At 36.4% G+C, this 17,596-nt stretch overlaps 2 protein-coding genes and 1 long non-coding RNA gene across 12 annotated transcripts; all 3 read right to left on the bottom strand.

Moving 5' to 3' along the window:
- Positions 1 to 2,297: 2,297 nt before the first annotated feature.
- On the bottom strand, positions 2,298 to 4,246 carry LOC112167363. Its single transcript, XR_002923743.2, has 3 exons — positions 3,891 to 4,246; positions 2,876 to 3,674; positions 2,298 to 2,776 (listed from the first exon to the last, which is right to left on the bottom strand). It is a non-coding gene; the product is annotated as an uncharacterized LOC112167363 (long non-coding RNA).
- Positions 4,247 to 5,294: 1,048 nt separating this feature from the next.
- Positions 5,295 to 10,557, bottom strand: LOC112167874 (poly(A)-specific ribonuclease PARN). 2 transcript variants are annotated; one of them, XM_024304963.2, is made up of 7 exons: positions 10,164 to 10,557; positions 8,816 to 8,946; positions 8,366 to 8,679; positions 7,946 to 8,059; positions 7,210 to 7,336; positions 6,859 to 7,129; positions 5,295 to 6,313 (listed from the first exon to the last, which is right to left on the bottom strand). In XM_024304963.2, the coding sequence occupies exons 1-7, from the start codon at positions 10,502 to 10,504 to the stop codon at positions 5,473 to 5,475; spliced, it is 2,139 nt and encodes a 712-aa protein (XP_024160731.1). In that variant the 5' UTR covers positions 10,505 to 10,557; the 3' UTR covers positions 5,295 to 5,472. The 2 variants fall into 2 exon arrangements, with proteins under 2 accessions (XP_024160731.1, XP_024160732.1); XM_024304964.2 differs by lacking the exon at positions 10,164 to 10,557 and having other exon boundaries at positions 8,366 to 8,696; positions 8,816 to 8,951.
- Positions 10,558 to 10,865: 308 nt separating this feature from the next.
- On the bottom strand, positions 10,866 to 16,520 carry LOC112165846 (probable ribosomal RNA small subunit methyltransferase B). Of its 9 annotated transcripts, XR_005810935.1 has the most exons (21): positions 16,332 to 16,520; positions 16,113 to 16,175; positions 15,889 to 15,951; positions 15,568 to 15,722; positions 15,259 to 15,372; positions 14,876 to 14,941; positions 14,477 to 14,560; positions 14,309 to 14,395; positions 13,945 to 14,036; positions 13,754 to 13,814; positions 13,487 to 13,546; positions 13,175 to 13,235; positions 12,772 to 12,879; positions 12,527 to 12,645; positions 12,382 to 12,453; positions 12,206 to 12,291; positions 11,922 to 12,018; positions 11,610 to 11,749; positions 11,403 to 11,450; positions 11,172 to 11,270; positions 10,866 to 11,061 (listed from the first exon to the last, which is right to left on the bottom strand). XR_005810935.1 is itself a non-coding variant. In XM_040519756.1 (19 exons), the coding sequence occupies exons 1-18, from the start codon at positions 16,453 to 16,455 to the stop codon at positions 11,618 to 11,620; spliced, it is 1,644 nt and encodes a 547-aa protein (XP_040375690.1). In that variant the 5' UTR covers positions 16,456 to 16,520; the 3' UTR covers positions 10,866 to 11,450; positions 11,610 to 11,617. The 9 variants fall into 9 exon arrangements, 3 of the variants coding, with proteins under 3 accessions (XP_040375690.1, XP_040375691.1, XP_024158305.1); XR_005810933.1 differs by having other exon boundaries at positions 10,866 to 11,270; XR_005810934.1 differs by having other exon boundaries at positions 10,866 to 11,270; positions 11,616 to 11,749.
- Positions 16,521 to 17,596: the final 1,076 nt, after the last annotated feature.

Below are 17,596 nucleotides of genomic sequence, written 5' to 3'. Positions count from 1 at the left end.
GAATCACATAAATACGGAATGAACAGCCCATCTTTCTTCACAAAGTAGGCCTAGTAATTAACCATGAAACCATTCATCTTCAGGACTGCTTGTAACAGATTACTGACATTTTCCTCACATATTACGTTGGGGTTTCCTGTAGTTAGAAGCCATTTTGTCCATCAGTCATAATTTTTAATCTTGTCAATCGTATCCATCTGATCTAGTTAATTAACAATTGCAATTAAAGCCATATCAAGACCACATTTATGACTACTTCAATCATTCTGAGTAGGCAACTACTATGATAAGCTTTGAGGCATTGAAATAGACTTGCAACTATTAATAACTAGGCACACCCACACGAATCAAAGTGAAAACCAATACAAACTATAGGGGTAAAGATATGGTATGTTAACATTTCTCATACATCAACTATTTTTACCCCTTTAAGGACTCATGTTATCACTTTGAGGACTAATATTACTATTTTCAGGACTCATATGGTAAACTAAGTAAATTTACCACTTTAAGAACTCATGTTACCACTTTGAGGACTCATATTACTATTTTGAGGACTCATGTGGTAACTAAGAAAATTTACCACTTTAAAGACTCATGTTACTACTTTGAAGACTAATATTACTATTTTGAGGACTCATTTTACCATTTTTAAGGCAATTGTATGCATATCATACGTTAACACATTGTATAATTTTCCCAAACTATAGATGCTAGCATTGTAATTTAGCATTTTTCGTGGCAGCAAATGAGAAAACATATTGACATGCAAAACCATGAAGAAAATGAAGTAGTCCAATAGCCAATGTCTCGTTACAAACTTTACCCAAAAAACAAGAGTCTTTGGATCTCACAATGTTCAGCAATGAATATCAGAAAGAAAAAGTGTGCCACATATTTTCTGTTCCATAATCAAGCTTTTGAGGACTTAGCACTTCCCATCCAACCAAGGACTGAAAAATCGATAAAATCCTTGAAATTTCCGCGATATTTCTTTTTTTTTTTAGGGTTTCGATATATCTTTGACTTACCAAGAGAATATCGGGAGAAATTTTTGAAATTTCATGATATTTTCTTGAAATTCCGAGATTATCGCCACCTCTCGCGATATGTGGCTCATGAAACCTAACTCTTGTTCTTATCCAATCCAACTAAACTGATAACATCTAAAGACGAAAACTTTAAAAATTTATAGGGTCATGTATTGTTCTTTGTGTCTTTTCCCTCCATGCTTATAAATCTTCTAATTATCTAATTTGCTAACTAGTAAACATTTGGCTTTATTAAAAAAAAAACTTTTCTATGTATTTCAATGGACCATTTTCTACTTCTTTTTCTGTTTATTTGAAGACCGATTTTTTTTTAACATATATATTTAATTGTAAAATATTATTATAATTAATAATTAACTCTCCTAATCTCTTATTTAAATCATTTTTGAGAATTCTCACGTAGAATTTCATATCTTTGTCATGTCAGTATATCTTATTATACTCTAAATACAATTAAGTTCATCAAACACTTGTTTTGAAATATTATAGGTAACTGATCATGTGAACATTTCATGAAAATTCATTAATGATTTCCGTGTTACTTTCTAAATTTCCATAATTTTTTTCAAAAATTTACTTGGATCGAAATTTCCTCGATATTTCCATCGAAATTTTCATTTTTTGGACTATTGATATTTCCTCGAGATTCGATATTTTAGTCCTTGCATCCAACAAGCAACAACCTTAGCCTACTAACCTACGGTACTTCACAGACTCAAGATATACGAGAAATAATAAGTCCTATAAGAGAGGACAACGGAGTCCAGGTTTATTAGCTTCTGTTTACGTCCAGTGTAGATCTCCTTTATAATCAGACTCGTTATCCAGGTAAAAGACTGACTCACTAAGACCAAAGAACTACATTATATATGCAGGCATACAAACATAAACATGGCCACACTCGAACCGCCAAACTATACACTTCCATGTACAGCGGCCAAACCACCAAACTTATATTGAAGGCGCGCAATGTTTTTAGACCCTATTTAACTAAAATTACCCTGTTTCGAGACAACTAATTGACCTTGTAAGGGTACTATTAGTAGTCTAGCATCTTCTTGGTGATAGACTGACATATAGATAAACTGTTGCAAGAAGGGTATGGTTCGTCATACAGGGTAAAGCTCTTGACTACTAGAAAAAGTAGATGTACTGGTAAGCTAACCAAACACAGAAGTAAAAATTTGGGTGAGTTTTTATGAGCAATATATATTTTCAAAATTGGCAGAATTCTTATTTCTTATTTTTTGTTTTTTTGACAATCACAGAATTCTTATACGCTTAAATTGTCTGCAACAAAAATACCAAAACCAAACCCTGCGTGGGCTCTTTTTTCAAGACACATACATGAGAAAGGACATTTTCCTGGTAAGCTGTAACTTTCTACTTGATGACAGTGTGGATACCAGATCATCAACTTCTGCTCAATAATCTTGAAAAGTCAAACTTCCTCTGTACAGTAATTCTCTACAGTTGACACATACTTGCTTCAATTTTCCACAGCTGCTGCCTCTTTGATTTATTTTCCTTCCTCGAATGCATCACAACTCTGATAATCTCAATAATCTTGAAAGGATAAATTTCCTCTGTACAGTTCTCCACAGTTGACGTATACTTGCTTCAATTTTCCACAGCCGCTGCCTCTTTGATTTATTTTTCTTCGAATGCATCACAACTCTGATAATTGGCATCCTCTTAGTCTTTTGCCAGGTCTCTTTTTCATACTGCCGAAAAACACGATTATTTTGTCTATAAATCAGAGGTTTACACCAAACTCATAAGAAAGAATAGCAATGACAGTTCCACAAGGAAGATAACTTTACCTTTCTATTTCCTTGGCAACTATTTTATGGAGCTATATTGGATGAGATCATGAGATCATGAGAAGATTTAACATTTGGTCTGATGAAGATCAGATGGTGCTGCAGACATGATTAGTGATGGGAGTTACTGTTAAGTGATGATGACAGAAGAAGAAAGGGCACACTCCCAACAGTGACAAAGCTCTCTTCCGCCAATGCCGGGTTGTGCTCCCTCTCTTCTGTCAACATAATTCCTCATAAACCATCCACGGATCAATCATATATTCATATCCTCCCCGCACTGGAAACCATGAATCTCTTTAGAACGAGACACAGAGCACAAAAGCTCATAGATCATATGACATGCATACAGGTGTGTACAAACATGCATGTCATTTGCACATTAACATGTCTATCACTTGAACAAACATCCACATAGTACCACAGGCGTTCGAAATTCCATCCATCCATAATATAATGTAATTCTTTGGTAACAGATAGAGAATTGAGGTAATATAACTTGAGTCATTGTATATAAAGACATACATATATAGAGCATAAATAAGAATAACGTAAGAGCTTGAGAAGACTTCACATTATGTGTTGGATGAAGATCGATCATATCGTGCTGGTGATCGAGATGATTAAAGAGGGAATCAAGTGTAGATGATGATGCTGACAGAAGAAGAGTGGCACACTCCCAACAGTGACAAAGCTCTCTTTCACCAATGCCGGGTTGTGCTCACTCTCTTCTGTCAACATAATCTCGATCTCCCTCATAAACTATCTGTACACATCAATGATAGATTACTAATCTCCCCTGCAGTGAAAACCATGAATCCTCTTTAGAATGAAGCATAAAGCACAAAATCTCATAGATCATATAACATGTTTAATTCCTTTCATTAAATGAATGGTTTGCTTGTAAGTTTTGTAACAAAAATCAGATTCAGAAACATAAAGATCAACTCGGTAAATAGGTCATGACAGACTTAAAAATAAGAAGGAAAATGGAGAGATCAAAGACCCCACATACCCTTAGTTCTTCAAATTTGGAGCTAAAAGCCATGGTCTTCATATAGACATATAGAACATCGATCTGCGTAGGTAAAAAAACAAAAAAAATGATGGTTTTTGCTCCTCTCCATAAAACCAAGAGAAAGAAGAAACCTCAGAATTATAACCAAAGAGCTCCCTCATCTTATACCTTATACACAAGAGTACTCTATACTAATATACTAGAGGCTGGAGTGAGAGATACGTATCAGCTACAAACTCTACTTCGTATGGAACAGTTTGCTGGTAGTAGATAGAACACATCTTACAGGGACTTGTCCACCGGCTGCAGTTGGTCACTATTGGACCGTGACCGGCTAGTGAGGTAAAACTGGTAATTTTTCAAAACCTTTCACTGTCTGTGACGCATTATTTGGAGTTGTTTATATGAGAAGCGTATAAATTTTGTGTAACTGAAAGAGGGAGGAGGATGTTGACCGGTTATCCAGGCACTGAAGGTGGAGGATCGAACGTTCAAGAAAAGAGTCTGACCACACCTATTATGCATGATAGGTGGGAATAGGGAGGTACTATTTTCATGATTTTGGAGAAGATCATGAACGTTTAATGTCAGATAACGAAGGGTGGTTATTAATTATTATCTTGACCAGGTAATCAGTTTTGCATGGCAGAAAGCGACACGACACTTGGTTCAGTAACATAAATCTCGCCTTTTGCAAAGCCGGTCCGGAGGCGCTATTTTCATGATTTTGGAGGAGATCATGACCGTTTAATGTTGACATGAACGGTGGTTAGTAATTACTATCTTGATTAAATGATAATTTTGTATGATAGAAAACGACATGACACTTTGTCCAGTAACATAAGTCTCGCTTTTACAAATGAGGTCTTGAGTTTGACTTTCTTTATGCTCTTACTCACATTATGATTGTATTATCAATCAATCATCAACCTACTGATTCACGAGTTCTCTATAAATGATTTGTTAAATTGAAATAATAATAGTTGATACATGCAAAGTTGCAAACATTAATTGATGCTGTTTATCATTTCTATATCTTCTTCTTCGATAAGATCTCTGTCTTATTCTTGTAGCTAAAAATGGACAATCTGGCCTTTCTGGGCATCGATTCTTCTAGCTAAAAATGGAACAATCCTGGCCTCTCTGGGCATCGAGTTGACGATTGCGAACTTTTAGAGTGGGTAGGGGCAACCTACTAGAGTAGCCTTCATCAGTCTCATATTCTCAATCAACTTCTACCACGGCAAGTTCAATCAATGTCACAAATCCATTAACGTCCATTCGTGGATAGAGTGAGAAAATGCACAAGAAAAATGAAAGGGTAACTCTGATACACTAAATAATTTGATCCAATTGATAAAGGTGAACACTGCTGACTTGCCAAAGGCTAAAGCCAACTTAAATGAAAATCAGTAAGACATGTTATGATTACTTGGCTCTCGAAAAAAAAATGCCATTTTAGTACAGTGATTTCTTCTGTTCTTGATGCCACATTCCTAATTAAAGTATATATAATTCTCAGTAAATAGAATCTGTATAAATTAACTTCAGCAACTGATTCAGCAAAACCTAGAACCAGTCACAAATTAGTTCTGACCTTATCGCCTCTAGAAGCAATCAAAGAATCTATAATCTTATAGTTTGAGACACATGCAGTAGATGAATCACTCTGCACATTTTCCATGTTCTTTCTTTCGGATTTTTCATTGGATTTTGAAGCAGGATTCAAAGCTTTTTTTTCACCTGAACTCTCACATTCTAGGCACAATGCCTTAGCTTCGACCAACTTGGTTTTCCATTGGATACCAAATGCCTCTGCCTGATCTGCAAACAAGACTTTTGCGTTGGGTGAGCTACAAATTTCTTTGTAAGTTTCATAATCAGCAGCTCGGGTATTTCCACCTTCCAAAAGTCCTGCAAGGGGATGCAAAACCGAGACAGGACCATCTTTTCTCTCTAAAGTGTCCTTCAAACTGAGAAACTCAGAGACCAATTTCTCCTTGTTAAACTGAACAAACACTGCAGTTTCATCCAAGTGATAGATAGATACAACTGAGGTCAGGCCAAAGACTTTGGAGATGCATTCTCTTATCTCTCGTGCCTTGAGCTTGGTTGAAAATCCCCATATTAAAGCAATTTTCTCATATGAAATCTGCAAGTAACGTTTTTTGTTGTTCTTAGATCCCACAGACATCACATTCTTATTTCCAGTTGTTAAATCAATAACATCTCCTTTACTCCAACTAAGGAATAGAAGGTTGATGTGCTTCTGGAGCTTTTCATTGTGGGCCAACTTTTCAGAGGGCAAACATGCTTCAAAATCAATACCTAGATGACTGCAGGCCTGAGCAAAGACACATCCTGTCATAAAAGCATCATATCCAGCTTCATGTTTGGCTCCAGAATTCCAGTTGGAGGACCTGCAAACAGATCAATTTGATAGGAAAGAGTTATTGCTAAGGTGTCTCCTCTGCTTTTCTTGTTCTTCAATCATTATACTAACTGTTGATTTGGTAATTATTGTACTTTGGAAACTATGAGAGTTTCCTATATAAGATGCACCCAATCATGCATCCCATAAGCCAGTCAATAAAAACAAGCAGACAAATTTTTAAGAGCTGGTCACATCTCATGTATGTCATGCATAGTTGCTCCCTGTCATACCTCAACAGTTATAATTTCAAACCCTACGCCTTTGAAACATGATCATAAAATTCACATCAGAAAGTTATATTATTAATATCTGTTTTCACTATTTATCTGTCTTTATATTCTTTTTATAAATGTGGCAATAAAAGTCATTGGAGCTATTATGTAAATACAGTATTTTCACTATTTATCTTTTTTTCTTTCCACGTGGGCATTAAAAACAGTAAGACTAGTAACATGGTCATAGCTATTGGCATTGAAAAAGTAAGACTAGTAACATGGTCATAGCTATTGGCAGAGAACAGGAGAAGCAAACCTCAAATCATCAACCTGAACCTCAACTTTGACACACAATTGGAATGCCAGATCAGTGCTTTTCGCCCCCAGTGAAATTTGTGGACATAATGATGCAAATGCTGACGAGAGTGATGTTTGGGATTTCTTCATCCGTTGTTGAAGCCCAATATTAGCATTCAAGAGTACTTTGGTGTCAAGGATGTGCGGAAAACACTTGTTAACAGAAGATACAAATTCTTCAGCAGTTGAAGGAAGAGGACCTACAAATTTGCTGTATATATGTGCAATATCTGTATGACAGAAAAAAAGGCATCTTAGCAATTATATAACATAACTAACCTGTTTATGAAACTAAAACTGATATTTGTACCCAGAAAGCAATTGTGACCAACAATCAGCTTTTTTTCTGAGGAAAGAAGGTCAATAACATGACGAAACCCCACAGCAGCTTGAACCTTGGTCTCTGCTTGTCTAAGATGCTCATCCTTCACATCCTTCTGCAAAAGTTTAGCAAAGAGAAAACTTCAATTCTATGTAAGGTGTACAGATAACATCACATGACAAGAAATACATAATTGCGTTAATTCTATTTCTATTCTCCCTATTGCACTTGTTCTCATGTTTTTAATATCTCTTATGTTTCTTTGGATGGGTAAGTTAGAAACTGAGAGAAAACTTTAATACAAGGCATCTGTGGAACATTTAAAGGTCACACACATCACATTTCTGTCCAAAGTTCCCCATTTTGGAGAGAGCCAAATAAAGAGTATCCTAATAGAAAGTGAAGCTCCAGTTTCGACATATCTCCTTTCCACTGTTTCCCTCCAGATGTAATGATTCCCACAACAGAAGCTTCCAAGTTTCTCCTCTCTGTTCTTTTATCTCCATTTATCACTCCAAACATACTGTATAAAAGGCCCAAACATTTAACCACCAAGACCTTTATAAGGAAGGAGAAAAATCAAGGAAAAAGCAAAGTTCTAATGACTGAAAACTATTTGACAAAACATACTAAGTATCCATCACAATTGAAGCACATTTGAAAATTTCACATCAACAGGTACCAAGTCAAGAGCACATCCACCGAGGGGAAATAAATTACTTACCATAAGTGACTCCCTGTCATCCTTCGAATCTGTATGCACAACTAGTCGCTGTTGACATGAATTTTCCCCATTTACCTGAACATAAGAAAGATCTTGGAAATGCCTTCTAATGACCTGCATGAGTTCACTTTTATAATCAGCTTGCTAGAGCCACGATGGTGGGAGTTTTAGATCCATATATCATCTAGGAATAACTGGAAACACAAATAAAATAAAGTACTAGAACAACAAATTTGAAACCAAGTTAAAATTATATTTCCTTGAACAATGTATGGTAGAGGTGAATTGAAAAAGTTTAATTCACAAAAGAAAATTAACAAAAGACTACACCAAGAATGATATTCTGGACTGCATATCCAAGATATACTTATCAAAAGTAACAATCTTATAGTAAAAGAATTAGAATGTAAAAGCATTTACCAGTTGAATCAATTTAAGTTGATGAGATGTAAATCCATTTAGACTAAGAGCAGGACGCATCTTGAAAAAAATGGTTTCTAAATGTTGCTGGCGGTCATTTGAGATTCCCTGAAATTGGAACCCTCCATTTTTATTTCTCAACAACCCATCACGCCACTCGGTAAATGTATTCTTCATCCGTTCAGTGAAGAGAGTGTCAGCCATCTTAACCAAAGGGGCATCCCTTACTTCTTTCAACTTAGATCCATCCTCATATGCCAAATGAAAACATCTCAGTGCTTCATTTTCCTGCCCTCTAGATAAATAAGATATCCCTGAGCATGCCCAACAGCTCAATTTCAGAAACCAAAAGTACCATAAGAAGACTTGATAAATAAATATGCTCATCCATTACATAACTGTACCATTACTCATAAAGTTGAAACAAAATACACACCAAAACTGTAGTACCTTCATGTATACCCATATTGAAATCGAACTGGTATTTAGCTAAGAAGTCAATTGATGTAGTCTGGCAGAGAAACTCATAAGTGGGGCTTTCGACGGGAAGCTCTTGACGTGGAAAAACATAGAAATTGTGCCTGCCAAAGTACACATATTAGCAGGTAATAAAACTATATAAAACATTTAAACAAACACCTTCTCTATGCAGGAAAATTCTACAAAACAGGGAAAGCTAAATGTTATTATTGGTTGTCATGTCCTCTTGCGTTTCTTCAAACTAGAGCAAATCTCACCTAACCTCCAAATGTAAATGCTCTCATGAATTACTCTTAAAGATACAATGATGGGGATAAGTAGGAAACTAAACTTTAACCAAAAAAAGAAAAGAAAAAGGGAAATCGTTAATTTGCAGTTTTTTTTTCTGAAAATTTCAAAAATTGAGCTTTTCACTCCAAACACCATGACCAGTACAAAGAACACTCCAAATTAATCAAATTCTCTTTCCCCTCAGTTCTCTTTCCCTCTCAGAAATTTCTCAGGATACAAACATGATAAAAATTCTCAGGAAATAATGAGGAGACCTATATTGAGTATGAACGAACCCCTGCATTGCAAAGAAGAACTTTCCCTCCAATTCCATAACCATGAACTACCAATTTCTGATATCACAAAGGGCCAAGAAATGATGATGACTAAAGTGTGACAGAAGCAAATAACCCCTAAATTTCTTTCCTTTGTCCTCAATGTTCTAAGCAACCAAACAGAACAAACGTAAATGTCAACGAACCCCAACATTGCAAAACTAGAGCTTTGCCTCCAATTCCCTGCCATTACCTACCTATTTCTGATATTACAAAGGGATAATAACTCCATAATGACTAAACTGATTCCTCACTTCCAGCTGCATTAATCCCTAAACTCCTCATCTTTGTCCTCAATTTTCCATCCAAACAAGAGTATCCTTCTCATTACAAGAACGTGAACGAACCCCTGCATCGCAACACAAGAGCTTTCCCTCTAATTCCATAACCATACTGCCCCATTTCCGATATTACCAACGACTAAAAAATGATAATAAACTTAAGTGATTTCCGACTTAGCAGCTGCTTTTAACCCCTAAATTTCTCATCTTTGTAACTCAATTTTCTATGCAACCAAAACAGAGCAAACAAAAATGGCATTGCTACTACAACAAGAGCTTTCCCCCCAATTCCATAACTACCAGTTTCTGAAATTACAAAACCCTAAGAAATTGATCATGATAACTAAAGAATGATGGAAGCAAATGATCCCTAAATTTCTTATCTTTCTGCAAATGATCCCTAAATTGAGAGAGAGAGAGAGAGAGACTGACGGATGAGCAATGAAGGATTTCTTGGAGGAGTCCCAGCGAAAGGGGCAAACGCCGAACTGAAGCACGGCGAACTTCTCCGCCGAGTCCTTGACCTTGAGGTAGCTGACGTCAGAGCGGTCGAACTCCAAGGAGTCCCGCCACGGCGCGCTGGTGACTCCGCTCATTTCGAGGTCGACGGCCACGAAGTCGGCGGCGGCGACGTGGCGGCGGAGCTCGGCGAGAACCGGCTCGAAGTTCGATTTGGTCACGTTTTTCAGAGGGAAGGAGGAAGAGGAGGTAGACTGGGATAACGCACGTGACAGGGCACGTGAGAGCGCCCTCACCGGGCGGTGAGTGTTCATGGTGCGAAGAGCATTGTCTGAGCTCTCGTCTTGGGGTTTAAGAAAGAACTTAGCTTTTGTGTTTTCGGCAAAAGGTAGAAGATGAACACTCACATTTACCTAAACGACGTCGTTTTACTCTAGTTGGGCTGGCCCCCACAAGAGAAGCATATTTTTTCTTTTAAGAAAAAAAAAAAATTGTAATGGTCACATACTCACATACAATTAATCGATCCTTATGTAAAATGTGTACAAATTAGAAAATAGAAAGTGAGATTTTTGTTGAAAAACTATGTACTCACAAATACGGTGTAATTGCTAAGACCTTATATAAGGTTCATTGGTTTAGGGTTACTACTTCCTCTTCATGTAAAAACAGTCGCATAAAACCATACTTGATTATTTAATTAGTCGAGAACATGGATACAATATGCGATGGTTTTGGTTACAAGCATATACTAGCTAAACAAATCAGCTTATTCTCTCTTCTTTTCCTTTTATTCTGTTGCAAACTTACATATGAACCATCCTTGCAATCATTTGCTGTATCGACTCATCCATAGTTTCCACTGTGCTTCCTGCACAGGCAAAATTGGAGAATCCAACCAAGAGTCAGTGAAGACAGCTATGTCAATCTTGATGCCTAGTGATCCCTCTTCAATGTCGGTGTATAGCATTTTCACTGTACCAATTGCTATTTAGCACAAGTGAGTTGGGTCATCAGCGCAGGAACCTCTACAAGATGTCGAAATGGTTGTCTTCCACGCGCAACTTATCCTTGTGGTGCCTGTTAAAGGACCACTTTTGAAGTGAATATGGCTTTCAATCAAACAAAAAATGTGAACAGAGCTGATCTCAACTAGCTGTCAATTCAGTTCTTTTCCTGGGAGACAGTATTTATTCTCTCGGTCACACTCACCAATAAAAATTGCAAAACTTGTTCGAACTTATATCCAGAACTCAACTCCTGTTCAAGAAAACAAAGAACTCGGGTTATGTTCTCAGGATAACTTGTTCATAAGAAGTTTCACATACGACATGTAAAACTGTAATCTGATCACCGGTTAATATATGTTCATTGTAGTGGAATTCACTAACCAAATAAAAATGGAAAGCCTTATTTTACCTACATATTTACAAAGCTCGACTTAAACGAGCAGCAAAGGCCCCATCCAGGGAATGTTTCACAGGGTTGGAGGAATAGAAACCATGCTCCGTTATGAATTCAGATGGAACATATTTGTCAGCGGGATCTATGCAAAAATACTGAAACCCAAGGAATAGTAGTGATAAGAAAGATGCACAATAATGCATATTTAAAATTCTGAATATGCATTTAGCAGAAAATGTACTTTTGGTACTTGGTAACATGTAACCATCTACTTTTATAAGTTCAACATGGAAAGCACTATAAGAAAAATCAAGTGATAGCCCTTACTGGATGCCTGAGAAGAAATGCAGCAATTCTCTCTTCATTCTCTTCCGGATCTATGGAGCAAGTACTGTATACTAAAACTCCACCAGGCTTGACCAATCTGTAATTGAACATCAAAATAATGAGGAAAAACTAAAAAGGTAAATGCATTTGACCAAATGATATATATGTGATCGTGTCCTATAGAAAACTTGTAATTGTCAAAAACCAAAAAAGGGGACCGTGTCTACAGTTCATTAAAACTACTCTTACTGAAGAGAGAGAGAGAGAGAGAGTTTTGTTATTACTGAGAAGCTGCATCAAGGAGCTCATCCTGCAAATTCTTAAGCTCCTCCATATCCTCTAATCTCCTGTTCCAACGCAAGTCTGCCCTCTTCAAAAAGTCAATAAGAGATATAGCATCAAATAACTAAATAAAAGTTGGTGCACAGCCTAAATTAACTTTTAATTCTTATTCAATCACCTTGGAGAGAACACCCAGTCCAGAACATGGAGCATCCAACAGAACTTTGTCACACTTCATAGTATTATTGTCCTGGAGAAAAGATAAGGACCATAAGAAATTTGATGTCCCAAAGATCAAATGTTGTATAGAGGTGATAACTTACAGCATAACTACGCATATCAGCATGGATAGTGGTGACGACACCATCTACTTGGTGCAACTTAGCCGTTTCTTTGAGGATTCTCAACCGCCCTTCATTTATGTCAATTGCGTATACCATACCTGAAACCCAATGATAGTAAAATAAGATTAGAAAGTAAGATCCAATTCATGATACAAGAATAAGAATTCCAAAATTCTTCCACAGTAGGTTAATATAGAAAACTAATAATTTAGATAATGAATTACCTTGGCCACTCAAAAGGGACGCCATGTAAAGAGTCTTTCCTCCAGGAGCAGCACAACAATCAATAATGCTTTCACCCTGTTGCGGATCTACAACAGAAACTACCAGACCTGCAATGAGAATGCATTATACAGTTTAATAAGATAGCCATATAAAAAGTCAACCAATAATAACTTAAAAACTAGAATATACTCCGAGCAAAATAGAACTCAGTATAAATTTCCCTCTGTATACATGAATACATGGACAAATGACATTATTGAAAGAATTATCTAACACGCAAGACGTGTCTGGCAAGCAAAAATAATCATGAAAAAGCCAGCAAGTAACTGAACCTAAAAACTTATTCAAATATACTAGCAATTACTAAACTTTTGCTTGAATTATAATTACGAGATAATTGACCTGCACTCTCGTCCTGTACAGAACATAAACCTTCTTTTAGCAAACCAGCTTGAATTACAATCTGAATCAACAAAATTTAGGTAGTTAGTAATTAAAACCTTTAGCAGCTTCTACAAAAAGTATAGAAATACTGATAGAGAAACTTTAAAATAAAATTAAAAGTAACTAATTTTCACTTTAATTTATTCTCCTAAACTAGCAGCTGAAAATAGACCATGTCAGTAATGTCAGCAGCAAGAAGAGGATGGTGCATTGGTACTCCATAGACACAAAACTTGATGTACAGAGAGGAATTACATAGTAAACTCATACCTGCAACCCTTTTTTCATACGGACAAAATCATTCAAATGCAAAGAGAGCTCATGTGGGACCTGAGGTTCAAGAAAATAATATTAATAATCCAAGACCAAGTATCTCTGGCAATAGTTATGCCGGCAAAATCATGTATCCCGCACAATCATGCATGTAGGTTAAGTCCAATTAAAGCATATTATAAGAGGTGAAAGTAATGTTACAAACTTACAACAACTGTTCATTTCAAATTACAGGATTACAAACTGAAAAGGATAATCACGCACCTCCAATAAATTAAGCTTTGTCACAAGGTCAGCTCTTGAAATACCTTTCCCACTGTTTGCCCTGAAATCAGCACCAGCAAAGGCAATCAAGACAAAATCATGTCTAAAGGGCCAGTACAGAGAAAAAAAGAACAGAAAAGAAGATAAAGAAAAGAAAAGGGGGGAAAAAGAAGAAGGAAGAAAATAAAAACCTTAAGCTGAAACTAGGATCACTATTATTCCATGCCATCAATCTAATTGCTTCTTCTTGTCCCAGATGCTTTGTCCATCGCCTTATCATCCACTATAAAATCAATTAAAATGAGGGGAGGTGAAAACAGATTACCAAGCCAGCTATGCAAGGTTTAGCAACTTTACAGGAATAAGCTTTAAAGGAATGCTGCAAATATATTGCAGTATTAATTCTGAGAGGATTTCTATGGTACAGCATATATGATAGACAATAGTTCCTCAAATGAATAGCTGTTTACGTTCAATTGTTTAGGTCTATGACAGTCCCAGATTATCCTTCTATCCAAAAGACATGTGAACACACAAGCATGACTATATTCTTACTACAGGATGAGAGTACAGAGTGGCAAGAGCACGTGCTTGTGTGCGATCATCACCCTCTACTTTGGGTAGAGGAAGAGAGTTACTTTCCTGCAAACCAAATTCAAAGAAGTTAAATAATATCTTAAAGTAATCACATGATTATAGCATATCAATTTTAAAATGGCAAACCTTAAGTAGAACAAGCTTCCGGAGAATCCCATTGACCATGTTGCCAGCACCATGTCTAAGGGCAATCTTCGCAAGCCTCACATTCTGCAGTTGTTATAAGGAACATGACATTTAGAAAAATCACTCAATAACATACATTGGAGAAAAGTTATGGACATTGTCAATAAAATGGGGGAAGGGACATAGTACTAGAGCCAACATTGGCCAACTTGACAGAAATTTAGAATAAGTAAGCTTTCTGAACCCCATGTATGGTACTACAGAATCAGACTTCCTTGAATTTCTTTAAAATCAGAATATTCAGATAAAATTACACGAGGACTTTGTAAACTCTCCGGCTCTAAAAATAGATAAGAGGCAAAATCAAGAAAATTAAAAGAGGAACAAATAGAAGGTCACCTCATCCACAACAGCATACGGTGGCATATTAAGCTTGACAATCTCGTAGAAACCAATTCGGAGAATCTAGATACACAGGTAGAGAGAACCAAAATTAGCTACTTGGACAGAGCCTCCAACTATGACTTGAAAGTAACTGCAATTAATTGCATTTCCACTGTTAGCAGTGCTCAGCACTGATACAATAGATTAATAAATGAAAGGCATCCACCGTATCCTTCTCCTCCACACAATGCAACAATTGCTAAGATTACAAATAATTATATAAAAAATTGGACCACATTGTTGTGATTTCCATATTGCTCACATGCATAATAGTTGCTCACATCCATCACTAAATTGCTGTGAAAATTAGTATGTAATAAAAATTTGAGGGTAAACACCTGTAAAAGAAGTGGTTCCATCCTGCTAAATGTGTTTGCATCACGACATATCGAACTGATCAAATGATCAAGATATCGCTTCCAACGTATGGTGCCTCCAACAATTTCAGTGACCTATGGAGTGGAAATGAAAGTGAAATATAATTAGATCTTCAAGCAAGACATGAGTGCTATTTTAGCTTCAAGAAACTAAGATAAATTCATATTCATTTTTATGCTGCATAATTCAAACCCCATTTACAGGTAGACCTTGTTACAGTACCTAACAAACTTAAAGTGCAATAAAAATAAGAGGAAGGGAGAGCTAACCAGTCTAAGATCACGATCCTCTAAATCCCGTGTGCGAAACCCGAGAGTTCTTTCAACATATCCCATCTCATTTTCACCAGAGCCCTTCCCTTTCTCATTGAGAAGATCAGCAAAAGCACCTCCCATCTCTATTCTCATCAATCTCACCGCAGAAACTGAGCAAGCCAAAGCAATTCGAAACTAAGCCATCAAAATTCAAAAAACAACAAGAAGTCCCACACCCCATACTTCATACCAATTATCCTTACAACACCTCTTCTCATGTTTCTTTCAAAGCCATCGAAAAATGCAGATAAAAGAAACATCCAAACACACACTTACCAGCTCTGTGAGGAGAGATCTCCAAATTCAGCTTCTGGGTTTTGCGTGCCGGATTGAACTGACCTATAAAATCACATACTTTCAGTGACAGTAACAATAAACCACTCTATCATCATAATATTCAAAGCCAGCAAAACAATGCAGATAACGTACTCCAAGTTCATTTCACATTAAACCCAAAAGCACTTTCATTTCACATTGAAAATTCCCAAACACACACTCACCACCTCTGTAGGTAGAAACCTCGGTATTCAGCTTCTGGGTTTTGCGTGAGGGATTGAAATTACCTATAAAGTCACAAACTTTCAGTGACAGCAACAAAAATTTCAACCCTCTCATTCACGTGTAAATGAAATTCACAGTCCCAATATGAAACTAACAGTAAAGAAAGCATTTTGAAAGCCAACTAAGCTCAACAACCGTGGAAAGGAAAGGGTACTTACCTTTTCTGGGAGTAGAAATGGATGTCTTTGTTCTCTGCTCCAACTTGAGTGACTTGGAGGAAGAAGAAGAAGGCCTGTGGGTCTCTGCAGATAGAAGAACATGGAAAGAGAGGACCTGTGACATTGGTGCTGAGTCTCAACAACCTTTTGAGCGCGCAATTGGATAGAAGTGTTTCCCCACTTCTAAGTTCTAAAATCTAAATAATGATATTATCTTTTAGTTTTTTTTTTTTTTTTTTTTTGGAAAGGTAACACTACCCTCCTTTAGGGAAGGCATATTGGGCTGCACCGAATTGCATTGTTGGTTTCCGGTTTGGTTAGATGGTCGATTAGTTACTGACTGATAATTGTTGTTATGAACTGAAAGATTCTTCCTATGTTATTGTTCTCTTCTTTTATATAGTAGATGAGGAGGAAAATAATAAGAATTTCGTTAACCTCATTTTTCATATAAATTTGCATATATTGTGTTAAAAGCAAGCATTGTAGGCCTTTGAGCAGAATTAGTTGTTATCAACACCATTATGGTAATTTTTTTTTTTTTTGAGAATGCCATTGTGGTAATTTTAGTTCTAGCTTCTTCAAAAAAGAAATATCAGACATGGTGATGTGTTGCTGACTAGAGCAATTGCTCTTTGAGAAATATTGTGTCATGCTATTGCTCGTGGTTTCAAATATGTTCATGTGGAAGGAGATGTTAAGATCCTAATTAACAACATGAATGGTGTTATTCTAATCTTTTGACGCATCAAGTTTTTAATTTGAGACATTTTTACTCTATTTTTGTTAGTTGAAAAAGTCAATTTCAAGCAAGTTTTGAGATAGGTGAACTTCATAATGGATGAGATTACTGATATGGGTCATTTCACTGAGATTTCTTCCCACGATACTCATTGCCCCTGTCTAATGCTCCAACCTTTCATTTCGATTAATTAGGTTCTAGATGTATTTGAGATTTTCATCATAGTCCTTTGGTTTTTTTGTAACCAAAAAAAAGGAAGCATTGTAGGCATTGATGTCTGGGCCTGCTTCATTTGGCATTTTGGCATAGTTTAGATTTGACATTTTGACTGTTTTGGGGTTAATTGACTTAGACCCAAAGAAAGGAATAACCTACTTTAGTGGCATAACCCTTTTTCTCTCAACTTTTATCTTCTGGGAATCTGCTTCACCAAAGTAACAAGAAACATGTGGGTTCCTTCAGAAAGTTTAACACGTTCTATTTTTATTCCAAAATGAAAAGTTATGCATGTTCATTGTATTTA

Source organism: Rosa chinensis, chromosome 5, assembly GCF_002994745.2.
Source record: "Rosa chinensis cultivar Old Blush chromosome 5, RchiOBHm-V2, whole genome shotgun sequence".
NCBI lineage: Eukaryota > Viridiplantae > Streptophyta > Magnoliopsida > Rosales > Rosaceae > Rosa > Rosa chinensis.
The sequence above is the reverse complement of the archived record's forward strand: the minus strand, read 5'-3'. Positions and strand labels throughout refer to the sequence as shown.

Coding starts and splice junctions, on each gene's coding strand:
- LOC112167874 (XM_024304963.2), bottom strand. CDS start 10,504: ATGAACACTCACCGCCCGGTGAGGGCGCTCTCACGTGCCCTGTCACGT. Junction 8,680..8,815: donor CAATATGGGTATACATGAAG/GTACTACAGTTT, acceptor GGGCATGCTCAG/GGATATCTTATTTATCTAGA. Junction 7,337..7,945: donor ATGACAGGGAGTCACTTATG/GTAAGTAATTTA, acceptor AAACTTTTGCAG/AAGGATGTGAAGGATGAGCA.
- LOC112165846 (XM_040519756.1), bottom strand. CDS start 16,455: ATGTCACAGGTCCTCTCTTTCCATGTTCTTCTATCTGCAGAGACCCAC. Junction 15,952..16,112: donor GGTTTCTACCTACAGAGGTG/GTGAGTGTGTGT, acceptor GTGATTTTATAG/GTCAGTTCAATCCGGCACGC. Junction 13,815..13,944: donor GATCCTAGTTTCAGCTTAAG/GTTTTTATTTTC, acceptor TGCTGATTTCAG/GGCAAACAGTGGGAAAGGTA.